At 31.7% G+C, this 27,882-nt stretch overlaps 1 protein-coding gene across 1 annotated transcript in view; it reads right to left on the reverse strand.

Annotated features, from left to right (window-relative positions):
• The window catches only part of RYR2 (ryanodine receptor 2), a 550,493-nt gene that overhangs the window by 284,071 nt on the left and 238,540 nt on the right, over positions 1 to 27,882 (reverse strand). Inside the window, exons 36-44 of the mRNA XM_044674985.1 lie at positions 25,601 to 25,827; positions 22,911 to 23,715; positions 21,295 to 21,495; positions 19,424 to 19,529; positions 14,458 to 14,601; positions 12,523 to 12,796; positions 7,490 to 7,604; positions 5,523 to 5,655; positions 184 to 287 (exon numbers count right to left, since the gene is read on the reverse strand). Coding sequence (XP_044530920.1) covers positions 184 to 287; positions 5,523 to 5,655; positions 7,490 to 7,604; positions 12,523 to 12,796; positions 14,458 to 14,601; positions 19,424 to 19,529; positions 21,295 to 21,495; positions 22,911 to 23,715; positions 25,601 to 25,827 — 2,109 coding nt within the window. The remainder of the gene's footprint in view (positions 1 to 183; positions 288 to 5,522; positions 5,656 to 7,489; positions 7,605 to 12,522; positions 12,797 to 14,457; positions 14,602 to 19,423; positions 19,530 to 21,294; positions 21,496 to 22,910; positions 23,716 to 25,600; positions 25,828 to 27,882) is intronic.

The raw sequence follows: 27,882 nt of genomic DNA on the forward strand, positions 1-27,882 counted from the left end.
TTTAAGGATAAATCTTTATCTACTCTATCATATTGCTTTTGAGGTTGCTATAATTAAATGAAGCATAATGTATCTTTCATTATATATATTTGCTGGACATATTAGAAAAAATTTAATTGCCTGGAGGGAAAATGAAAAAAAAAGGGAAGATATATAAATACAAAAGGCAGAATTATCACTTACCTTTTCCAGGTCAGGCTCACGTAAAGCTAAAGCCAATTCGTTATTATCCATTACTGATGCTGCTGCCACGTCAAGTGGTGTTGAGCCCCGCATTGCTGGGGAAGCTGTCAACATACATAAGATGTGAAAGAAGGAAATTTTGATTTCATTTTCTTATTAATAGAATATCTCTAAAAGTATCTCTTCCCCCTCCCTTCCCTCCTTGCTTAATAGAAGGCATCATCCAACAAAACAGATATGTGTATATAGAGATTATGTCTTTCATGATTTCATTTTTCAGTTCTTTTTATAGAAGTGACATTCTTCAATTATTAAATCTGTAGCTATATATAATGCTCTCTTGGTTCTATTCATTACATTGTGCATCATCCCATGTAATTCTTTGCAAGGTTTTTTTCCCAAGTTAGCCTGCATGGCTTCTTATGTTTCAGTAGTATTTCATCACAATCATATATCATAATTTGTTTAGCTATTCCCCAATTGATAGGCATATCATCAATTTCCATTCTTTGCCACCACAAAAAGAGCTGCTATAAACATTTTGGACAATATAGGCTCTTTTCCCTTTTTTCCTGATCTCCTAGGGAAGCAGACTTAGCAATATTATTTCTGGGTTTAAGGATATACGGTTTTATAACTCTCTGGGTATAATTCCAAATTGTTTTCAAAAATGGGTGGATCAGTTCACAGTTCCACAAACTATGCATGTCTCCCTTTTTTTCACATCCTCTCCAACCATTTGTCCTTTTACCCATTTGTTATTTTAGCTGAGGGTATGATATAATGTCTTAAAATTTTTTTGGTTTGCATTCTCTAATCAGTAATTATATAGAGCATATTTTTCATATGTTTATCCATATATGGCTTTGGTTTCTTCATCTGAAAATTATGTTCGTATCTTTTGCCCAATTATAAATTGGGGGAAAGCTCTTATTCTCATAACTTTGACAAAGTTCTCTACATATTTTAGATATTAGACATCTATCCAAAAAGCTGTCTAAAAAAATTTCCCCCAATTTTCTGGTTTTCTTCTAATCTAGAGAACACTTGTTTTATTTGTACAAAACCTTTTCAATTTAATGTATTTAAATGTATGCATTTTACATTTAACAATGCTCTAGATCTCTTGTTTATTATAAATTCTTCTCCTATCCTTAAATCTGATAGGTAATATATTCCCTATCCCTCTAAAATGCTTATGTGATAGTTCCTTTTATTTCTAGATCATGTATCCATTTTTAATCTTATCTTAGTTAAGTGTAAGATATTGGTCTATGCCTGGTTTCTGCCAAACTACTTCCTATTTGTCCCAACTATTTTTACCAAATAGTGATTTCTTCTCCCCAAAATCTTGATTTATGCTTTTGTCAAATACAAGGTTACTATAATCTTTTACTATTGTTTTTTCTCTTTCTGTCCTGTTGCACAGATCTACCTTTCTATTTCTTAGCCAGTACCAGATAGTTTTGATAATTACTACTTTATAATATAATTTAAAATCTGGTACTTCTAAGAATTTTTCATTTACATTTTTTCATTAATTAATTTGATATTCTTGATTTTCTTTATTTTCCTAGCTAAATAAAATAGTTTTTGGATAATTGATTGGGAAGGCATTTAAAAAGCAGATTAAGTAGGACTGGCATTTTAATTTTGTTGGCTATGTCCAGCAACAAATGAATGATATTTCCAAATTTGTGTAAAAAATATTCTACAATTATGTTCATGTAGTTCCTAGGTTTGTTTCGGCAGGTGTGCTGCTATGTAGTTTATTCTATCTGTGGTTTTTCTTAAATGTATCTCTATCTCTTCTTAAAGGACTTTGTTAGTCACATATAAAAATGCTGATGATTCATGTGGGTGTCTTTTATATTCTACTACTGTGCTAAAACTATTGATAGTTTCAACTAACTTTTTAGTTAAATTTCTAGGATTTTCTACATATATGCCATCAAGTGTTTTACAAATAAAGACAGTTTTATTACCTTTTTTGCTCTTTCTGATTCCTTAAATTTCTTTTTCTTCTCATTACTATTGCTACCATTTCAATACTATGTTAAATAATATTTGTGATAATAGACATTCTTGTTTCACTCCTAATTTTATTGGCAAAACTTATAGCTTATCCCTATAACAAATATTACTTGCTGATGATTTTAGGTAGATGCTTTGTTTCCTTTAAAAATATCCATTTATACCAATTTTTTCCATCGCTTTAATAGGAATGAATGTTGTATTTTGTCAAAGGCTATTTCTCTAACTATTGATATAATCATATAGTTTCTATTACTTTTGTTAATAATGTAATCAATTGTCTTGGCAGTTTTCCTTATATTAACCATTCCTACATTCCAGGTATAAATTCTATTTGATCACAATGTATAACCTTTGTGATATATTATTGTAGTCTCCTATTATTTTATTTAGAATTTTTGCAACTACATTCATCAATCAAATTGGTTTATATTTTCTTTGTCTGTTTTTACTCTTCCTGGTTTAGGTATCAGCAAAATATTTGTATCATTAAAAGATTCTGGTAAAACTCATTCTTTACCTGTTATTGCAAATAATTTGTTTAATAATGGAATTAGTTGATGTTCAAATGTTTGGTAGAATTCGCTTGCAAATTTATCTGGTCCAGATGTTTTTTGTTTAGGAAGTTGATTCATATGGTCTATTCAATTTCTTTTTCTAAAATAAGTTTTTTTAGATATTTTATTTTCTCTGATAGGGCAATTTACTTTTTTTATAAGTATTCTTCCATTTCATTTACTTGAACAAATTCATTTGCATATAAGTGAGCAAAATAACTCCTAACAATTGCTTTAGATTTATCTTCATTAGTGGCATATTCATTCTTTTCATCCTTAATGCTAGTGATTTGGTTTTCTTCTCTTGTTAAAAAGTCATATTAACCAATAGTTTTTATATTTTGATTATTTTTTCATAAAACCAATTTTTATGTTGATTTCTTAGTTCAATGATCACCATAAATTCAATTATATTGATTTTACCTTTAATTTTTAGTATTTCTAATTTTGTGTTTACTTGAGAATTTTTTTAGTGTTTTAAATTGTATTCCCAGGTCATTGATCTTTCCTTTCTCCATTTTAGTGATTTAAGCATTTAGAGATATATATTTTTCATTATTTATTGTTTTTAATATTAAATAATGTATTTCAAAATGTGAATTTTGATATTTTAAAATAAAGTTTTAAAATTATATTATCTGATGCCATATTATTTAAATATGTAGGTAAAGTATTTTGTAAATGTTTGAATGTTGGTCACTTATTATATAAATTAATAAAATATACTTAAGAAGTGAATCATTTGATTGAGAGACCTTTTTGTATGGGAATTCACTCTCTACCAATAAGCATTACAAATATCTAGGACTTAGTCCATTGTAAAGAGCTGATGGCATCAAATATAAGGCATGTGATTTGCCCAGAGCAATAGGCCTCCTCTGATTTCTGAGAACCAACCTAGCTAACTATGGAGAGGTAAATGACCAATAAGCTGGTCAACTGGTAGTGATTAAAAAAGCACAACCAATTAAACAAAGGAAAATATGAAGTGGCCCTCAGTACAATAACTCCCTGATAGTGACAGTAGAGTGACAAGAAAGGGGATGGAGGGTTCTAAGAATCACAGCTTTTAAATGACAAATAAATTTTAATTTTACTTTTTGCAATTTAAATGTGACATCCCTAACCAAAGACCAATAGTGAACATGTGGCTGAAGGAGGTAAGTAATATCATTCTTGACATTTTTACCATTAAAAAAAAAAACAGAAGAAAGAAGGAAGCTGAAGTTAAAAAGAAAAGGAAGGCGGGCAGCTGGGTAACTCAGGGGATTGAGAGCCAGACCTAGAGGTCCTAGGTTCAAATCTGGCCTCAGACACTTCCTAGCTGTGTGACCCTAGGCAAGTCACTTGACCCCCATTGCCTAGCCCTTACCACTCTTCTGCCTTGGAGCCAATACACAGTATTGACTCCAAGATGGAAGGTAAGGGTTTTAAAAAAAATTTTTTTTTAATTTAAAAAAAAAAAAGGAAAAGGAAGAATGGCTCACAGGCACTCCTTGGAAAGGTAAATAAAGGACTTGGTAGGATGGATTTCACCTCATTCCCAAACCAAAAAAACTACTTTTTCATAGGTTAGTTGGTCATCACACATTACAGTACTACTAATAGTAACTACATACAAAAAGACCATTATAAAATAACTGCTGCTTATGTACCAGCATCAGTTACTGAGGATGAAATAGGATCAAAACAAAGAGACAAAAGAGTGCAGAAAATTTCTGAGTGAGCAAACATCCATAGAGAAATGGAAAGGATTCCAAAAGAAACATGAGGTAAAAATGGAAACTTCTTAAAATCTTACTAAGATGGATGATTGATGATTATAAACAGTGGTGCCTCATAAAACAGTGAGAAGTGGTTGAAGATAAAAACAAGTTTAAAAAGTCCCACAAAACATCTGATTTAACTAAACCAACTCAAAAATTTTCAAGGTTAAAAATGGAAAGAGAACAATAATGGTAAAAAATTCAAAAGTAAAGAAACAAACTGTTTCTTCCACTGAACATGTGGATCTTAACATCATAGTCCCAGATGTGACACTAACACAAAGACAGGAAAAGCAGCCAAATTAGACCAAATGTACATAGAAAAGATCTGTGCTAAAGATGAAACAATTGTCTAGTCTTTACCAATAATATAAAACATTGGCAAATGAGAGAACATTTGTAACAATCATGTTATAGACCAGACACAGAAAATTGTAATCTATACTATTACAGGGAATTTCTGATTATATGGGAGCATATATCCATTTCAATAACCGAATAGACATTATACACTGCTTTCACATATGTAATATATATAATATTTAAGGATGTTACTTGTAGTTTTACTAAATCATAATAAAAATTTGAAATTATTTTAAAACATATTTAACATTTTAAGTAAATAAGAAAAAAGCTTAAATGTGTTATCTGTTTTTGTGACAATAAATCATAATTGCTTAACATAATTTAGATTATAATATGGATAACATCCTTATTCCTCTTAAGTATAATAGGATACTAAATATTTTAAAAAGTAATATCTTGGGGGCAGCTGGGTAGCTCAGTGGATTGAGAGCTAAGCCTAGAGACGGGAGGTCCTAGGTTCAAATCCGGCCTAAGACACTTCCCAGCTGTGTGACCCTGGGCAAGTCACTTGACCCCCATTACCCACCCTTACCACTCTTCCACCAAGGAACCAATACACAGAAGTTAAGGGTTTAAAAAAAACAAACAAAACAAAAAAAGTAATCTCTTCACTTACCAAGACCAACGCTGCTGTTTTCCAGTAAATAACTAAGATGATCAAACATAGCTTTTTGATTTTGCCGGCTTATACGGCAGAAATAACACAGAAAACGACAACAGTTGGCGACCATCTTAGGAAAGGTGATTTCCTACATAAAAAAAACTAATTTAGTCAATAAAAAACAATTATTGCTGTTCATTCAAAGCTATGTACAGCAAATATTACAGATTCATTCAAACTGCTTATGAATAACTGTCTTATAATTTAAATATACTTTTGACTTATAATATTATAGAAATACACACAGGCATATTAGCAATTTTGAAAAATATGTTTCTCAAGTGATATATTAGGCATATAAGACACATGAAATTATATATTTTAAAGACATTTATAAACAGTGATGAGCACTTCATAACAGAAAATACAAGTTTCATGCTAATAAAACTTTCACTAAAATTTTATGACATATATTTTTAAGAAATTTTAATGCTATCATACTGTTCTCAAGGAATGAGTGAAAAGAAATCCTGATCTACAGAGTTGTAGAATCCTGATATAAGCAATATAGGAAGAAGTTCAAAGTCATTACAATAAATTTTTAAAAATTATTACACAAATTCTTTAGTTCCCCTAGAATTTTGTTTTACAAAATATTACTTCTATCAACAAGGCTATCAATTGGGACTTAGGAAATAGTATTATGGAGATTTTTGAAATAATCACTTGATAACACATATTCTAGTTTCTTGTGTACATTAATAACTTCCCTATTGTATGGTAAATTTCTTAACAGCAAGATGATTTTAAAAATTATTTATAATCTTGGCTTCTAATAATGTATTATACAGAGTAGGAACTTAATACATTGTTCAATTGAAAAGAATTTAATGACATTTGCCTTGTAAAAAATCAATTTAAAGCATTTAAGGTAGAGTATTAATTTAACAGTATTTTAAATATTTCTTTATAAGACAGACAATGGAAAATTAATATTATTGTCACTGTAAAAAGAAGGGAGTGTTCATTTGATAAGATAAAATCATCTGCTAATTTACAGTGGAACTAGTAATAGAGTTCCACTATCAGACACGAAAACTAAATTTGGAGCTCACAAACTGAGTCTAAAGTTTCCAGAAATTAATGTGGAAAGACTGATTTCAAATTGTTTTCCAAGTAGGAAAATCACAATTAAGAAACTGTTTACCATACTGACCTTCCAAAATGTCATCCAAACGTCTGTTTATTCATTGATCAATTCAATACATTTTACAAACATTATTACTATATGCAGAAAATAACTTTTATTCAAAGTTATAATAGAACAGAGTCTTTCTGCTTAGGGAAGTTACAATCTAGTATGGGGATAAGACAAAGATAAGTATAAATCACCCTGATACATGATACATTAATTAGACTGCTACAAACCAAATGCCATCTGAAGTCTGAATCTAGTTTTCTGTGAGGGAGGGTGTGAGTGTGTGCATTCATGTGTGTGTGTGTGTGTGTGTGTGTGTGTGTGGTGTGTGTGTGTGCTTGTGCATGTGCATGTGTGTAAGACAGAGAGAGAGAGGAAAAGACAGATATATAGAGAGAGACAGAGAGAGGAAGAGAGAAAGAGAGGGAGAGTGATCTGGGTGGGGTGGGATTAGGAGAAGCTTTATGATGGAGGTGGTATTGAATTGAGTTGTAAAGGATGCATAGGCTAAAAAGGAAAGGCAGAACATTCTAGGCATATAAGGAAAGGCACAAATGATCAAAATGTTGTAAGATGTGTTCTTGTGAAAGAGTAATTCATTTTGGTTGGAGAATAAAGTGAATGGAAATTAGTAACATGAGATGAGATTGGCAAAGTATTAGCATTAAACTGTAAAAAGCCCAGAAAGGCAGGTAATGAAAATAGACATTTATTCAGTAGTCAATAGGAATCCAATAAGGATTTCTGAGTGAAAAGTGGTGGCATACCCAGATCGTCTCTTTACCTTGGACTCGCCACCTCCAAGGACATTGACCATTACTTCCATTACTGTCTCATGCATTCCCAGTGCCCGCATCAAATTGGGATGTTGGTAAAACACTTTGTTGTTCATGATATCTCTAGAAGGATTAGGGAATAAGGTAGAGAAGAGTAATGAAAGATAATTAAATTTTCAGGAAAAAAATACCTACTATTCTATTTTATGAGTTATAAGTACCTTGATGACTGAGAGAAGATTTCTATTAAGATACAAATGTAAATAAATTTTAGAATTTTAGTTCAACATATTAATTTTTCCTTGACAAAAATTAAAATTTTAAAGTTCATAAAAATGACACAAAACTTTTATAATAAAATCTATTTGTTCATCTAATAAATATGTAATGGATTATTTAAAATGTAATTTGTGAAAAAATTGTTTCTAGTTACCTTTGATTATTTAATTGTATAACTTTTATTTCCAAAATGTGTTTTTAAATTGATTATGTAGGCAGTTTGATAAAATCTCATTTACATATAATGTTCATATGATAATTACCAAACTGTTTAAAAGTATAATTTTAGAATCCTTGAGTAATAGAATCAATTCCCCCCACTTAAACATTTATTTTGTGTATAAATGTCACAATGAGTAAGGCAGATGCCATCCTGAGAGACTAAATAAATATTCATATTTCAAAAACACTGTGTTTTAAAAAAATACACAAGGAGGTAAGAGATGGAGTACTAAATGTAAGAAACAGCAAGTAGTACAGTAATGAAAAACTGTAGAGTGTACAGTTAGTCAAGACAATCAATGAACATTTATTAAGAACTTACTATGTGCCACAGTTCTAAAAATTAGAGATGGATAACATGAAAGATGAATGGAAAGATAGAAGGAACTAGATTGTGAAAAAGCTTTATATAACAGAGGGCTTATAATTGATTCTAGAAGAAATAGGGAACCATTAAAGTTTACTGAGTAAGGGGAGGGGTGACATGATCAGAATTATACCATGGGAAAATTATTTTGGCATTTATGTGAAGGATAGATTGGAATTTGGGCAGGGAGTCCAATTCACATGAATGTAACAAATTATTGTGAAGTAATGAATAACAAATCTGTAGAATTGAGGGCAGCTTGGGACAACTTATAGGATGTGATGCAGTGTGAGATAAGAAATGGGGTATAAAGAATGATTACAATGATGTAAATTGAAAGAACAAAAAGGAAAATGAACACAGTGTCAAAACACTATATAAAGCCTAACCTCAGAGAAGGGCTCAGAAAATGAACCTCCCTTCCTTGCAGAGGTGAGAGAAGATGAGTATAAAACACTGGATATCCTGTTAGACACAGTCAATATGTTGGTTATTTTTGCTAAGTTGTCTTTTCTCTTTCATTGTTAATCTTTTTAATAAGGGACAGTATTATAAGAGCAACATCCTAAGGATTCTCCTTAGCCCATGCAAATAAAGCTGTTTTGTTTTTCCCTGAGAGGTGACAAAGCTATCCCAAGGCCTTATCTGAGCCTCTGAATGTACTGATATGACTTCTTGGTCACTGAGGTTATAAAAAGGCCCACTCAAATGACTTTGAACATATCCTGACACCACTGTAGATATTCAATAAGCATTTTTTAAACATCTACTATTTTTCAGGCATTGTGATCTGCTGAACATAAGGATATTTGACAAATTTCTCTTACATAGAGACAGGTATTTGTATAAATGAAGTTGGAAAATCTTTACTGACTATCCTTTCTGTGATAGGGTTAAGCAAATCTCCACTTATTGAGAGCTGAAAGATCTATGAGTGCCTCCTTTCTAACCAACAATAAACCTTAATTAACAGTATAGAAACTTGAGTTTGGCCCACTCATAACAGGATGATTGATAGATAAAGGAGAAGAAAAGAGATCTATTCAGAAATAAATGTAATATAAAAACAAATGGTATCAATAAAAGACAAAACATTTTTAAAACTATTAGCCATTATTCCTAAGAAGATAAAAATAGAATTTATTACAGGCAAGACAGATAAAAAACTAGATTGCTGAAGGTTGGAAAAAACTTATTTTTACTGATGAAACTAATTGCTTTTCCATTTAAGGCTAGATCAAAAGAACTATTAAATGACAGTTCTGTCTGAAAAAAAATCCTGAAACACCTCAAGGTTTGTTTGCCTATTCTTAGTAAAACTTTATAATGGTTGTTGATAAGCATTAGAAATAATTGTTAAAAGGATTTTACCAACAAGCATTCTGTCAAAGTTTTAATTCAATGGAAGATTTCTATCATTGCAGAAAAGTTTGAGAACCACTGTCATAAGAATCCCAGGTGAGTATATAAGACCCAGGTCCTCATCAAATCCTCATCAGAGTATAAAACATCCATTTCAAAATGCTTTGAGTATATTTTATTTACAGTGGGCTTAGGTATCCTATCTCCAATGAGGGAAGGAAAAACTTTGGCAAATATATATATTCTGAGAAAGAGAATTGTTCTGCAATTAGAGAAATTCTCGAATTAATATTGCAAGATCTTAGATCATGAAAAGTTAAGAATTTTATCCAAAAGTGAGTTAAACATTCTTTAATGGTCTAATTTAAATTTCACTGACAACCTATGGTTACACAGGAAAAAATGGACTGTTTGTTAAATGAACACTTTAATAGATGATGTAATAATGTTGTTTCATGTTGAATTAAAGGATATATATCAAAATCTCACGAGCTCAATGAAAAATCATATATATATAACTGAAGCAAAAGGAGGACATTTTGCAGGTTCCGAGTTTTTTAAAAATTAAAAAGATGTAAAATTATTTTATACATCAATAAAAGTAAATATTTTATTTTGAGTAAAGTCACATACCACTAATGTGACAATTTTTGAAATATAGGGTTTTTGTTCTTTTATTTCTATTGCTATCTGACATGAAAATGTAAGTAAACATTTCAAAGATATTTGATATAAAGATTTTTTAGATAATAGCTCTCTCTCTTTCATATTCTAATTGCTTTGATTTATTATAAATAAAAACTTTTTCCTTTCATGAAATCCAAATTATCTACTTTATTTTTTTCTGATTGACTATTCCCTTTGTTTAAGAAACTTTTCCTTAGTCACAAGGAAAGTTGTCTTCTAATTTTTTATTGGGTGACCTTTAATATTCAAGTTGTATATGTTTAATTTATTTCAAAAGAAACTTATAAATAAATATTTTCTAGATGCTGAAAAGGTAACAAGTATGATGCCTTGGTATTAAAAACAAACTAAAAAGTCATCAATTGTTTTTAATATTAACCTCAATGGTCCTTAATATATTTGCCTATCTCACTCTCTTTATATATATATATATATATATGTCATACAAATATGATCTGTAAAGCTTGATTACAGGTACATTTTTTTAAACAACACAAAATCATTGATTTCTTGAATTGAAAGTTACCGAAGAGGTCATCTAACCCAACCTCCCATTCAGTGAGAATTCTCTTTGAATATCATTAATGAGCAATAGATCTCTATCCTCTTAAAATACTGCAAATGAGAGTCACTGAATGTCAAGAAAGTATAATTGGCTGTTTGACAGTTTAATTCGTTGGAAAGTGCTTCCTCATGTTTAATTAAAAACTACTCCTTCTTTTTATTCATTATATTTCTATACTTATGGATCAATAGACAACAACTGTTTCATCTTCTATATTAAAGTCTTTCAAATATTTTAAGATAGAAACCCTCTCCTAACCATGTTTCTCTAGACTAAATATATCACATACCTCCCACTGTTTCTTAAACAAGGAGTGTCAAGAGTTTATTTTTGTTTTATAAACAGTATGATGAAGCTGTGCTCACCTAATATTGATATACTGGAATGAATGTTTCCACATTTTAAAATAATATATGAAATTATTACAGTTAATAATTACTCAATCATTTCAGTCATGTCCTATTTTTCACAACCCTATTTGGGGATTTATTCACCAAGACACTGGAGAGGTTTGCCATTTTCTTCTTCAGTTTATTTTATAGAAAAGGAGAAACTAAGGCAAACAGGATTAAGTGACTTGTCCAGATTCATACAACTCATAAGTGCCTGAGGACAGATTTGAACTTATGAAGATAAATCTTCCTGATTCCAGACCCAGAGCTCTCTACAATACTACCTCACTTCCCAGAATTCATAACAGTAGAACCAAATGCTGAATAGTATTAAATGGAAAAGTTCCTAATTCTTGGTTTTCTTAGGTAAAAGTACATATTTAATCCCTTCTACAAAAGCTCATATTATCCAATTGGGTTTTGTTTCTAAAATCTGTTGTGAACAGCATTATCTTGCTAACATTCAGCAATCCAAATCACAATATTTCAGAAGTAGAAGAGATCTCAAAGGCTATTTAGTTCAACTTGTTCCAACTTTTTCAAAAGGTCCATTGGTAGTGTAACCTGTCAAATGACTGTAACTAGATAGTGACTCCTCAGTGGAATTTAAATTCTTGAGGGCAAGAATTATCCTCACTTTTGCAATTGTAATCTCAATGCCTGGTACAGTGTTTAGCACATAAAAGATCCTGAATCAATGCCTGTTGATTTATTGATCAGACCTAAATTTGCTTCTTTGAAATCACTGCTTCTAATTTTACTCTCTTGGGCCAAATACAACATGTCTAGTTTTGCTATCAATTTGTAGCTCATCAAATTCTTGAAAACATCTCTATCATGACCTGCCTTCCATAGATTGAAACATTCTTGTTTCTTCCAATCAGTCCTTATATAGAATGAACTCAAGGTCATTCACCAACTTGGTTTCTCTCTCCTGTACAGAAATTATGAAATGAATTCACATTTATCACTTCAGTAACTTTCATGTCAACTTCTTAAAGATTTAAAAATTAATAAAACAAAATATTTTAGAAACAGAAAACAAAAAAATGCTCACATGGCCACTTGAAAAAGTAGAAATTAATAGATACCATTTGCTACTGGAATACAATAAGAAAGAAGAAATTTATGAGAACAGATGTGTTGTACAGAAGTCAGTCAATTTACCCTAATCCACGGATCATAAGTTTCTCTTCTTCCTTGCCCATCCTGACACTTAGTAGAGAACGGATTTGTCCAAGGGAGGCCAGCAAATTAATGGTATCTTCCACTGAGACTCCATTTATGGTATAAGTCTTTGGTAATGCCCGAACCAAACCACCAATGCCATCATATTGGCGATGTAGTAATACAAACATGGCCCTCACCAACTCAGGGTCCTCAATGACAGACTCCTGAGCCCATCGGACCATTGTGTCAGAGATCAACTGCTGAAGGGTAGCTAAGAAGATAAAACAGAAGGAAAAAAAAGAGAAATTTTAATTAATTTCTATATACCACTATCCTGTCTAGTCTTTCATTTAAGATGAAATGACTATGAATAGTACCAATAGAAAATAATTCATAAGAGGAATTCTTATAAAAATATAGCACGGTAAAGTTAAATATATAACCAAAATGGTTTACTTTAGATACATGAATAAAATGTTGTCAGTTCTATACTATAGAAACTATGATTAATACATACTCAATTATATGTAGTAAAAGAAAACCTCTGAGATTTGAAAAAAATATTCATATTAGTTATAGTACATAAATTTACTCAAAATAAAATACCTTTATTATTTTTTGCTGACATGTAAATCTTATAAATTTTTACATCTTTAAGACAATTGAATATGCAATTTATTGTCCTTTTGCTTCATACATTATAAGTACAAAATGGAGCTTCATATTATCAACTTATTACACACAGATTCTATTTTAAACATATTTATTAATAAATTGAAAAGCATTATAAGGTGAAAATTCATAATACATCTTGGAGGAGACATAGTCTTAATTTAAGTATTTGAAACTGTTCCAGAATTATAGTGCTTACATCTATTTTTTCAAATTTGCAGATATATAAATGTATTATTTCTAGAAAAAGACTTCAGATTGTCTAAAAGTTCTTCTTTGCTTTATTCTACTTACCTTCCTTCAATAATTCTGTAATAAATAATAAAATATTAAATTTATAATTTTTCCAAAGAGCCAAATTTTTTTGTTTCTTTGGTAATATTGTTTAGCAATTTCTTTAATATTTATATATACACATCTATTATTAAGTTCTATTCCACTGTCTTACACATACATCTTTTTTAGGTAACTACTTTCAGCCTCCACACCTTCACCTTCACCTTCAGCCTCTGCCCCCAGCTGGGGAAGATTTGGCCTCAGAGCACATGAATAAAATTGGTCAGCTCAGTTGCCTAATCCAGTTTACCAGCAGAACAGAAAAGAAGCCCTTTCAGCACAGAAAAGCTCAAATTAACAGATCCAGCAAACAAACAGAGGAACAAGAATACAGCCCATAAGGAGGAGGAAAGAAGGAAAAGATATGAGTAAACAACAGAAGAAGAAAAAGAAATTACGATCGACTGCTTCTATTCAAGTAATGAACAAAAAAACAAATGCAACAGAGGAGGACCAAGGAACAGCCAGCAAAACCTCAGAAACTCCAACGAATTAGACTCAGGCTCTGGAAGAGCTCAAAATACAATTAAAAATAAAACAATTAAGAGAGGTCGAAGACAATTAGGAAAAGAACTTAAAAAGCAAAATAGGTCATCTAGAAACAGAGGTACATGATCTAAAACAAGAAAATAGTGTCCTAAAAACCAGAATTGACCAGCTCAAAAATGGCACAAAGAAAGTAAAAGATAAATATAATGACTTACAAAGAAAAATAGATCAAAAGGAAAAGGGAGGTTCAAAAACTCAAGGATGAAATTCAGTCTTTAAAAATTAGAATAGAACAACTAGAAGCAAATGACTTCACAAGGCAGCAAGAACCTATAAAACAAAATTCTGAAGGTCAATTCTTGTGAAAAACTAAAGTTTCGTTACAAAAAATTATGCTTTTTATGTTCTTAAACATTACCATGCAGTGATACTTACAGGGCTTCTTGGAATCATTTTCAATCGGTTTCTCTGTTTGCTTCTTCTTTAGGTATGTCACTTTTTCTACCAAGTAAAGCAATCGTCCTCGGATTGTTAAATCACTATTTCCATCCAGTGCTCCATCTTCATCCAGTTCAATTCCTAAAATATAAAAGCCATAAGAGAAATGCAAATAAAATATCTTTGCAAATTTGCTTATAAACTTTTTACATTCAATGTAAATTGATATCAGATCTTCCTATCTGGATTAGGAAAAAAAAAACTATTTTCACCATCATCATGGAACACAACTGTCACTCATGACTAGGGTTATGAAAAAAAACTTTAATGTAGGGAATATTCAGACCTTTCCACAGTGAAATAATACCAGCAACCACATTTTTGTCTCTTTAGAGTTTAATATTACCCTGCATGTCTTTTACTCTGTTCTGACTATGGTTTTCTTATTATCAAAAGTACATAATGCACTTAAGAAACTTTAAAATACTATATACACATCAGTTATCATTATTGTTATTATTATTATTATTATTGCTATACTAAACACCTGTGAGCCCAGGAGTATAGCAGGTAATATGAGGAAGGCAGAAAATTCTACTGTTATTCTAAGATGTTCATAAACTATATGGACTGGGGCTCCTGATGCCATGTTTAATAGTTCTCTTCCAACCAAGTCTTTAGACCCCTTTCCCACACGCTGGCAACTATCCACTCTTCCAGAGTGCTTAGCTTGCTTCTGTTTAGAAAACTTAACAAAAGATAAAGTAACTTTCAATATATAATTTTATCTCCTAAATTTTACATATGCCATCAAAGTGTTTGGCAAAAGATATATATTACTGACTTAGCAGAATTCTGAAATTTCAAAATACTACATGCTATCTTCTCTACATCAACTTTATCTTTGTCCTTCATTGTCTAAAAATTAATCCTTTGAATTCATAGAAGAAAACACCACTAACAAAATAAATTCCTTATTCTGCTTCAAATTTTTTTAAAAATGGGTAACTTAAGTGGCACAGTGGATAGAATGTCCAACTTAAAGTCAGGAGGACCTGGGTTCAATTCCAACTTCAGACACTTCCTAGCTATGTGACCGTGGGAAAATCACTTAGCCTTGTTTGTCTAGTTCTCATCCTTTTCCCTAGAATAGTTAATAGGATAGAAAGTAAGAGGATTTTTTTTAAAGAATCTTCTGGTTCATGAAAGCCCCAATTATGCCTATTATCCTTCAATATGAAGAACCATTCTTCCTAACTACTCTCTCAACATTTTGTTTTTCTATAATTCAGTTGATTTCAGTCAGGTGTTAGTAAAAAGCAGTTTTATTATCAAATTAAAGCAATTCCCAACAAAGTATCCATGAATGATAGTCATAAAATCTAGTATAGATTTTAATTTTAAAATAGAAACTAAAATAAAACAAATCATTGTTAGAATATACATGGCAAATGTTTTAAAAGAAAGTCTTCTCAATATCACTTGGCTCCTGTCCTCCATTTCACCTCAAGCAACTAAGAATGGTGGTCAGAAGAATATCTGGCACTCCATTTCTGAAAGGTTTCTTATCATATATGGACAGAAATTGATATACAGAAGATTATACTTTATAGAAATTCATTTCAAAACAAACTAAATGTAGAATATATATTCTGGCAGAAACAACATTATAAATGGTTTCTACATTATCCCACAAAGCCTATTTTGTATAGTAGGACTCAAGCAATAGTGTTAAGATAATTATCAAATCACCACAATTTACAGCAACTTTTCAGGGAAAAAAACTAATTCCAAATTTTAATTCGATTTCACAGAAAGACATTTCTCCTAATGCAACCTTAAGAATAGGAATAATAAGTCTTCTTGTGTCCCACACAGGGTCACATCAGCAACTGTAAAATTCCTAAACTCATGCAGTATCAGGGGTGGGGAATAGAACAGAGGAGACTCAATGATCTAGAATCAATCACTGAATGCATACACACAACAATATAGAACAATAGGCAGCAAGTCTTATATTTACAAATTCAATGTCATTTATTTCTTAACTTTTCCATAATAAGTGTTACCAATCTGTATCAATAGAGGAAGTTACCACATAGAGAATTCTCCATCCTAATAATATCACAGGTCTGGGCAAAAAATTTTGTAACAAATCCCATGACAGATAATTGGGTAATATTGAGAAAGAAATACAAAAGCAAAAGCATAAATAGCCAATGTTCTCATCATGAAAGAAATATTTACAAAATTAGTTTCAGTAACAAATATCAAGTGTAGATGAAATAAATATATGATGATAACATTTATCATTTGGTATTACTTCTAGTGAGCTTGATTGTATGTATAATTTAGTAGGTTTCTAAACATTGTTTAGGGAAAATTAACTACAACTTCATGACAAAATTAAAAAATTTTAAAGCAAAAGCATGTTGAATTGAAATGATAACCCTCAAAAATATTAGCTTACATAAAAGGAAAAAAGCAAAAATTTGAGTGAATTATATTGCAACTTAAGCTATTGTAGTTAAATGTGTTTCCAATTAAAAATAATAACTAAAAGAAAACAACAGTAGTCCTCCCCTTATGCATATTTATAATGATCAGAGGAATTTCTAGGAGAAAGAGGCAGGTAGGAAGGGGACTGTACAGGATGGAGGAGTTGGGAGGGCACAAGGTTCAAGGATATGTGGAGACTGGGTACTGAGTCTGAAGTGTGCTGGTAGGCCCAGGTTGCCTAAGATGGCAGTGTCTCCATGGGTCAATTTTTCTACTTTTACTTTAAAGGCTTTTTAACATTTTTTTGAAAGAGGTTATGGGGAGGGCATGGCTTAGAGCACTGAGCATGGGTTCATAAGACAGGAGAGCACAATACTATATACAGTAACATTAACATAGGTATTAAAAGTTTACGAAAACCGTGGTTTCAGGCATCAACTGCAGAGAAGGAGGGGTGGTCTTGGAAAGCATCCCCAGAAGATAAGGAGGGGCTACTATACAGTACTGTATAATAATGTATGTTATGTAATAAAATACTAATGTATGATAATAATATACAAAGTAATAAAAACAGTATCAGTGCTGTATTTAATGTTGGTAATGTCTTCCTATGGGTTTAATTTGTTAATTAAACTTTATTTTATATATATATGTATATGTAAGAAAATAATTTTATATATGGAAGTCAGCCAGTGTTCAATTATATCCACAGTCTTTCAGCCATTCCCAGTAAGGCTTAGAACATATTCCCTATAGATATGGAGTTTTACTGTATTCACATCTTTCTCACTAAATTGTACAGATGATTAGAGTTGTAAAAATTCAAAATTTTATTTTTTCACTTCTTTTCCATTTTTTATTAATATAATTTATTTACAAGTGTCTCAGCTTCTCCTTCCCCTCCCCATATCATAAAAAGGTGTCATCGAGGAGACATAGATAAATAGATAGATAGATAGATAGATAGATAGATAGATAGATAGATATAGATATAGAGATATATAATCTATGCTTTTCATTTTTCTATTTCTTTGGAGGTTAACATTGACAGTTTATTCTTCAAGTACTAAATCTGTAGCTCTCCTACTTCTATTCATTTTGCTGTTCATTATTCTATGTAGTCCTTTCCAAGTTTTATTAAAATTAGTCTGCTCATCATTTCATATGGCACAATAGTATTCCACCACAATCATATAACAAATCTGTTTTGCCATTCCCCAACTGATAGGCATCCCCTTAATTTCTAGCTCTTTGCCACGACAAAGAGGGCTGCTATAAATATTTTGGAATATATAGGTTCCTTTCTTTTTTCCCTTATCTCCCTAGCAAACAGATGCAGCAATAGCATCATCGGGTCTAACAGTATACACAGTTTTTTAACTCTCTTTGTATGATTCCAAATTACTTCAAAATGGTTTGATCAGTTCACAGCTCTATAACATTGAATAAAAAATTAAATATTTTGAAATCAGTTTTATGTGAATTCATGCCACTAGTAACAGGTGGTTGTTGCTGTTTTTCCCCACTCTCTTCCAAAGACTTGACTTTAAGGATTCTGCAGCATTTTTTTGTTTAAAATAAATGTTTTAGGCCTGAAGAAGAACCTATAAAAACTATAGCAAAGAGTGTCTTGAACAATGATTAGGTAAATGAAAGGGGTATAATTAGTCTAGAAAAAAAAAAGACAAGAACTATTTTTGAATATAAAAAGCATCTTGATTTATAAATAGTATTAGACTTATTTTATGGACCAAAGAATGGCAGTTAGAGAGAAGCATATTTTAGTTCACTATCAGAAACAATTCTCTTATATTGAAATTTCTTCAAAATTAAATGTATCACCTTATCCTGTGAATATTAAGCTCTTTCTCACTGAAAGTCTTGACAAGTAAAAAGTTGGATGACCACTAGTCAGAGTCAGGCTAAGTTTAAGAATCTATGACTTTGTCATAGATTTATTTATAAAGTCGTAGCTTTATTTATTTATTTATGACTCTATAAAGTAATGAATCTTCCATTTTATGGCATTTCTTGTCTAGATCACTACTTTGGAATTTTAAAAATCATCAGAATAATATACAGCTTAGATTGCTTGAACCTGGTTTGCAATCTTCTAATAGATGTTAAGTGAGCCTAAAAATGATTCCATATGTTAAACCAAGTGATACAAGAATATACATTTTTATCTAAATCTGAGAGAGAATCATTCTAATAAAATCAAAATCTCTAAACGTGTATAACATACTAGTTAAGAAAGAGGAATTTATGGCAGTAAAAATCTGTCTTTTCCCCAAAACAGAACAGAAGAACTTCAAGTAACTATGAAAAGTAATATAGTCTATCCTATTAAACAACATCAGAAACCATATCCCACTTATAACAACATTTATTCATTCATTTAACAAGCACTTAAGTGTCAACTCTGTGAAAGGTATTAGGGTACAAAGACAGAAAACAACAGTACCACAATGTGTCATCAAATCTTCATGGAAGTCTAAGAGTTGATCCCTTATATCTTCTGGACATGGACATTCACTTTTATCATCCTTAAAATTCAGGAGCATATTGATCTGGAAGAAAGGAAGATAAAAGAAAAAATATGAAAAGTGAGAGCAATCTCTTAAGATATTTTAGGCTGTATATGAGAAAAGTATCTTCAAAGGGAAAAGAAGAAGCTATATTTCAATCTGGTAAAAGAATTAAGAGTTTTCAAAATATGTTGCATATGCAACTAAATTTTTGCCCATTTGGTAACTACCAAACAAATGGCCAACTAGTAATAAAGATCACCCATGCTCAAATTTTTTCTAAACTTCATAACACTAAAGAGTGCTCAAGGGTCATTAACTTTCTTTTTCCCTAACTCCAGTCTGCTAAAGTCATCTGAACTTTTTGAATATTTAATCTCATTAGTATAGTCAAATGTGAGTTATATTTCATACTGCCTTCTCTTAGTTTCTATGACAATATCAATAGGATGAACTTATCTTTCTTGATTTCTATTGCATAATTATGCACAAAATTTCTCTTCAAGATTAAATAAGACAATTTAATGACATCCCCTTAATATTCAGCTCTTTGCCACTACAAAGAGAACTGCTATAAATATTTTGGAACATATATAGGTTCCTTTCCTTTTTCTCTGGTCTCCTTAGGAAACAAATCCAACAATATTATTGCTGAGCCTAAGGGAATGCATAGTATTTTTTTAACTATGTAGGGGTGATTCCAAATGAATTTATTAAATAATTAAATTAAATTAATAAGTTTCTAAAGCAGTTTAAAACACCTTGCTAGGAATTTTAGCACCTGGAGGCAAATTCATTTGAATATTGGGCCAGCAGATTACAGTTTGGCAGACTACTTCCAGGTTGTTAATTGTCCCAAGTTTACTTGAAACCTGCAATCTCTCTGTATCTGGACTGAATATGACTTAGAGAAGTCCCCCATGATCTAAATTAAAAGGAGAGAATCATATCCCTAGGTTGTTGGTTCAAGTGGCATGACTCTACATATCTGATGGGACCTATTAGAAATATCTCTCTTTGGCATTTCCAAATTAATAAATTCCCAGATAACCAAAATTTGTCCCTTTATTCACTTTTTTTAAACAAATTTTAACTATTTGGGATGCAGGCCTTCCTTTAAAAAAATAGCACACAACAATGGAAGATGAATGCTCCAAAAATTAGAAATAACAAATATAGCTTCTGAGGAAGAGATATGAGAAAATATCTCCCTCCCACATTTTTAGGTGGAGGTCAATGGAGGTAGAACAAAGCATATATTGTCAGATTTTTTTTTGGATGTAATATTTGGTTGTGCTGATTTTTTCTTTTATTCCTTTTTTAAAAAAATTCTTTGTTATATGAGATGGTTCTTTCTGTGGGAGTGAAAGGATACAGAGGATATTTTAGATAATGGAGAAAAAAGATATCAATAAAACTTAATTTTAAAATAAAAAAGAATTATTTCTCTTCTGCATATGTTAATGGGACAATTAGCTTCCAGTTATCATAGTATTTCAACTTTAGGTCTGTCTTGGATTATATTACTTGGCTTTGATCAATCTTCCACAACTCTATATCCTATGTTCCTGAAAGAATTTAAAAATATCAAATAATTTGTGTCTATAAAAAGTAAAACCTCAAAAAAGGCAAAGACCATGTGAATACAAGAATGGTACTCCAAAGAGGAAAATAATGCGAAGAAAGAGAGCATCAAAGCAAAGGGCACATTAGATAATACACAGAATAATTTATTCTGATATAGATCTGAAGGAATAATACAAAGTGTAGAAAAGAAGAACTTTCATTTCAGTTGGCTGGACTGTACCTGCTCTTGAGGTGGAGATCTAAATTCCTTTGTTTTCCTAGCTGTTAGAGCTGCAGACATATTTAAGGCTTGCATAACTTCATTATATCGAAAACGTTGATTATCTTGAAGCTTAGCTACAAAATCATCTGAGAAGGCAACAATGGCTTCTATCCTGTGCCGTACCTGGCAATCACAGAGGTATTGAAGTAGAAGACACATCTGAAAAGACAAACGAGATCAATACATTTAATTTCTTCCTTCAAAAAAGTAAAACTGTTCCATGGAGTACATATGTAGTTGAAGAGTGTATATGTGCATGTATATGTGTGTATGTATATTATACACACTACATGTATAAAAATATATACCCACACATTATAAATTACATTGGGTAGAAATTGCCTGTTCATAGATTGGTTTGTCCAATTTCAGAAAACTATTTAGTGTCATTCAATAGCAATTATGATATATGGAAGGAGCCAAAGATGGAAATAGAACAAAATTATGAACTCTGTAGAAGGTACTTAAAACATGTTAGGACACAACTTTTATGTAATGATTTTACACATATTTGTGCAAAGCAGATTTGACAATTTAAAAAATAGTCATACATCCCTAATGATGGAAAGATGTCCCTTATCTTTATGTATTTCTTTGCCTAATGTTTCCAATATTCTAATTAGATAGCATTATCTTCAAAGATAATGAAAAAAGGAAATTATTAGTAAGAGTGGGTTACTAATATGCTTTCTCACCTTCCTGATGCTTTTTCTCAACAAAAAAAAAAATAAGGAAGAAACCCTGACAATTTTATTTAGAGCAATAGAGAAAACAAAAGTACCTTCCTCTCTACCCTTATTGGCAAAACTACAGGTTAACGTCCCCACTTGACTATTTTAGGCATGATACTATTTTGCAAGTGAGAGATCAAAATATGAATTTGACTTCTAGGATTAAATGTGAAACTTGATCACCATTTAAATCTCTTCACCACCTGGTCCATATATACCTTTCAAAACCTGAAATACATTATTTCCTTTCATGTATAATACAATCTAGCCAAGCTGGCCTAATTACTATTTCTCATCCATTCCACTCCCCCTCCCATTTCTATGCCTCTCCAATAGCTGCTTCTCCAAGCTGAGAAATCACTCATTCCTCATCTATACCTGTTCAACTTCCTTAGTTTCCTTCAAGGCTCAGCTCAGATATCACCTTCTATATGAAGGTTTTTTTCTGATTCCCTATTTAATAGTGCCTTTAGTATATGCAGTCTTCATTGCCTAGATAGTAAACTAATTATGGGTTGGTCTGTTTCACTTGTGTCTTTGTTTTCCAGTCTACCAGGACAGAAGAGGTGTTTAATAAATTCTTGTTGACCAATTTTAACAAATTATAGTAGAACATACTATGAAATAATAGAAAGTTAGTTAATTTTTTGAAGAATGTGGGTAATGAGATACTTCTCCAAATTCAAATAGAAAGACACACACATAGACACAGAAATGCAAGATTTCAAATATGCACCAGAATTTGGCAATCCATCACAAGAGAGGGTTAAAATTAGAATTCTACATCATGTGGGAAGAATCACAGGTACATTTTCTTGAATTTCCTAAATTCCATACAATTACCTGCAACTTAACAGGTTCAGGAAGTTTCATTTGAAGCAAACCTTCCTTGGGCATCTTTTCTCCTTTGATCTCTTCTTCACGTCCTCCTTCTAGCACTGGATCTTCTGTGTTAAGTTCCTTTTCCAGCACTTCATTCTCTTCCTCCTTATTAGCAGCTTCTTTAAACACACTAGGTTCAATCAGCTGCAAAATGTGTTTCAAGTCCTCATTATTAAAGATCCCCATGATCAGTAGAGTGTAGAAAAGTTTAATGAGAGGAACAAAGAGGAATTCTGTAGTCCCACCTACTGGATCCCGAGCATGGAGGCTGCCCTCCTTAACAGCTTCTGTCAGCATCTGGATGGTCTTGGATTTTAAGATGTCCAGTGGAAACTCAGGGCTAAATTGGTAGTAATCATTACTAATGCTTACAAAACTGGGAGATGAAAACTGCATCCTTGGCCTCAGGGAAGTGCTGAGGCCTATCCCTGGGAGACCGTGCTTTTTATTCTCATCAGGGAATAGGGTGATACTCTTGGTCTCATCTGTCATGGGGACGATGAATTCGTTGTTCATCATCAGTCTGGCTGTGGCATAGGAGCTAAGGTGAATGTCAATCAACAGGTCATAATAGCCTGTGCGTAACAGGCCTGGCATGTACTTGTTCTCGATGGCATAGAGAAGTTGGGGTTCATCCACATGGCTGCACAAGGCATGGGCCACTCTGTTGTTCCCAAGAGCACAGACAGCTGAGTACAAGCGGAGGGTGTGATAGTGGAACTTCAACAATTCCTCTTGTTCTGTCAATTCTAATATATCTACAGACCTGCAAAAGGTTATATGTATTAGCAATAAGCTTAAAGAAAAATATAATAAATTTGCATTATGAAAAAATTACATAGGCATTAATATAGTTTCAATATAAAATTATGATCTAGAGTCATTATTTTAAAAAAAAACACCTTTTACTTTCCATCTTAGAATCAATGCAATATTTTGGATCCAAGTCAGAAGGGCATTACTGGCTAGGAAATGGAGGTTAAGTGACTTGCCCAGAGTCACACAGCTAGGAAGCATATAAGGACAGATCCTCTCTCCAGTCTCTAGGCCTGGCTCTCAATTCACTGGGCCACCAACCTGCCCCCACTATTTTTTTAAATAAGCAATAAAAACCTAAACTTCTAAAAGAATATATTAAAGAGTATTCATCCATGTTATAAAAGATGCATTTTTAACAAAAGGAAATAGCCCAGGTGCCATGTAAATAGCATCATCTCACTAACTAGAGATATGCTGTTATTAACATTTTAACAGTTATTTGTGTATGTGCCAAACACATTTCCCTGCTAGACTTCAACCTCCATGTGGGTAGAGATTACATCCATATCAATTCTCATATTTTTCCTAATGATTAGTATTCTACATACAATAGGCACTTAAAACAACATTTGTTGAATTGAATTTTTTCAAATGTATCTGAAGATAGTCACAGCACAAACTTAGTCAACATCTTAAGCCCTTTTTGATAGCTGGAACAATGGAAGCAAATCTGCATCTTCTTTATTATAGCATACCTGGTACATGTCCAAATTATGTCTTAAGTGGAATCTCTGCTTTTCATGCAGAATTTTTCTTGGAAAACCAAAAAATGAGCTAAATCAGCTCTGAGCTTCTAAACTCTAGTGTTTTATCATACTCTACACAATAAGAAACAATTTTATTCATTACAGAAGCAACATTATGAAGATTTAATTTTATTAATTAAATTATTAAACAAAATACATAAGAGGTAGAAACATAGGGTTGAGGAAAGATACTTTGATTTCACTGGTAAAGGGAAATCTCAAATGGGAAAACCTCTCCCAGTCAGGGTCAGCACCTTTCCTGTCATTTGTAAGCTCAGAAAGGTATCTAATGCTCTGAAAAGGATCAGAGATTCTATCCACTAGAGATAGGAATAGATAGTTGTGATTTCTGTTTCTGTCATATCAAAGGTATCAGACCATAATTAAGATATTTAATATTCAAACAAATACAAAGACATTAACACTCAGTTGAAAGAATCAAAATCATGGGAATTTCAAAGCCAAAGGGAATCATTACTTTTTGAACAAAGGAGCACTATTAATGTGGCTGCCTCCCATAGAAGCACATATAGATCTCCAAAGACCATTACTTAATACAAGAGGGACTCATGTGGTAATAATATTTTTTAAAGTTTTATGTTGTAAAACATTGATAAGGGCTCTAAAATTGATAGCTCTAAAATTCTTAAAAATGAGCTTATCTCCTATAGTTGTTCAAGCAAAGGAAAAGAACCATGTATTACTTCACATCTTTTCCTTTCAAACTGAGGCATTCATACAGAGTATGTCTCATGTCACAGAAGGTACCTATATATTTTATGTATGTTGTTAGAAATATTATAAATAGAATGACAGCAATCATTTTCTGGGCCCAGCATAGTGCTTGGCACACTGTAAGCACTTAATAAGCATGTGACATCGAACTTAAATAAACTGAATTATTTCACTAAACATTTAATTGGAGAAAATGAATTCAAATTCGACTAAAAGAAAAGTCTCTTACCGGTCAAAGGGATTTAGAAGTATTTGTTTAATTTAATTTTATTTGGCTTTTTATAATGGTTTATTTTTTTCACAAAAGTTCCAAGGTTCTTGTTGAAATAAAAATAACTAAACAAAAACAACCTGTTCTCCTCTGGGATGTGAAGGGACATGAATTGCAAAGGATCCACACACTGCACCAGCCAGCCTTGGCGTTCACTGATTCGGGAGACATCCACTTTCAGAAATTGGTTTGGCATCCTGCTCCAAAGCACATGTGTGAGAAACTGCACATGAAGACGTGGCGGACACTGTGGGATAGGATTTTTATGCTCACTCTTGAATAATCCAGCTGACAGTGGCATTACATTCTGAGAAGAGCAAAGCAGAGAGAGGGACCATTGATAATAACTCTACAATCTAACAGTACATTTCTGTAACATTTAATATTCTACAAAGAACCTTCTTCACAATAACACTATAAGGCTGGTAGAACATGTCTTATTATTTTTTTTTAGAAGTGAGTAAAGTGGGACTCAATTTAAATGATCTGACTTAAAACTGCACATCTTGTAACACAGTAGATGTCATTATATTGTTTTAGTTATGTCTAACTCTTTGTGACCCTATTAGGGGTTTTCTTGGCAAAGATACTAGAGCAGTTAATAATTTCTTTCTATGGCTCATTTTATAGATGAAGAACCAAGGCAAACAGGGTTACATGACTTGCCCAGGGTCACACAAGTAGTAAGTTTCTGAGGACAAATTTGAACTCAGAAAGATTTCTGACTGTAGTCCCAGAACTCTCTCCACTGAAGCCCCTAGTGGCTCATTTGTGACAGAGGCCCAAATCCTATCAGACTTTTATAAATTCCTCAAGGGCAGAAGTTATACCTTTTAATCTTTGTTCTTATAACAACTATTAATTTAATTGAATATAGATAATGAATCCCAATTTTGATGGAGATTTGTGGAACAGATATTTGAAGGACTGTGGAGTTTTTATAAGAAAAAATCTATAAGTCCACATTAAAATCCATAAAAAGTATACATAAGACCAAAAAGTAGCATTTTTAAAAGTGTCTTAAATGCTATTATGATAGCAACAAGGCACAAATTAATTTAAAATCATCAAGAAATTAATTTTTATACTTTGATCATTAGGCATTTTCTTAATTAATAGTACTAATAACATTATTATCTTGTGGAGCTCCATAATTATTTTAATTTGAAAAAGGCTTCCTTGTACTTACGAATAAGTTTATAAGCCACTTATATAAAGTATCATGTATATAATAAATTTATAATGCTACAATTGGTATAAAAAGGAACTGTAAAAATTCAGGATTTCCACAACAATTATCCATGTGATAAAACCTGAGTTATGCATACTATGAATGGCAAATTCAGAATGTCAACAATATGACAGAGTAGCAAAAAACCCCAACAACATGCATTTTTGTACATGGTAGTTGAAGCACAGTACACAAAACATTTTTTTTTTGCTTTGTCCTATTGATCTAGTAAGACTACACTTGGAGTACAGTTTTCATTTGTAGATATAATATAATGGGAAATGAAAAAATTCAATATATGTATAAGAAGGTGATCAGGATGTTAAAGACTTGGAAATATACAAATTCAGCCATACAACCTAACCAAGATTGTGATCGGTCTAAAGTAGAGGTAGAGTGAAGGTTCAGGGGGAGCTATATTTGGCTTAATCATGCTGACTTGCTTGAAAAAGGGTCTCCGAAAGCTGACTTGCAAAAGACAATTTTCAAAGTCCATAATAATGTCAAATACAATAACAGTCAAAATTCTTAGGAAAGTATGGAAAGTCCCATTTCAACAACTCCTTCACTGGGGTTTTTATGACCAAGCAAAACCTCTCACTAAAAGGGTAAACTTATCTTCCTAGACTCTCTCCACCCTTCCAAGGTAAGACAGTTGTAGGTCAGAGAAACTGAAAGTAAACTCATAAACTACTAATGTTAAAAACTAAGGCATTGTGCAATTAAAATCTAATCTATATACCCAACTGATTCCAGTGATTTCCTACTATGCTTAATTATCAATCAATCAATAATCCAAAATATATCTTTTACAAATGTTTAATCTGGATTCCATATGTTTAAAATGATGCCCTGCTTTTGCTTCATTGGGTCTCAAAGAGAACTAAAAACTAAAAGAGAACTTATAGAGATATTAGGAGTTGATGTAAGAAAAAAATAACTTCTTTAGAATTTCAAAAGTGCAATGGATTGCCTCATCAAATCATAACATTCCTATAACTGGAAGTCTTCAAGCACAGAATGATATTCAGGTAGAGGTTAAATCAATCAACCAGCATTTACTGTGATAATTGGATTGAGTCTATACTGCCCATCTTTAGATGTAATCATCAAAGGTGAAAGCACCTCCAA

The sequence above is a fragment of the Gracilinanus agilis genome, chromosome 4, assembly GCF_016433145.1.
Source record: "Gracilinanus agilis isolate LMUSP501 chromosome 4, AgileGrace, whole genome shotgun sequence".
In the NCBI taxonomy this organism is placed as follows: Eukaryota; Metazoa; Chordata; class Mammalia; order Didelphimorphia; family Didelphidae; genus Gracilinanus; species Gracilinanus agilis.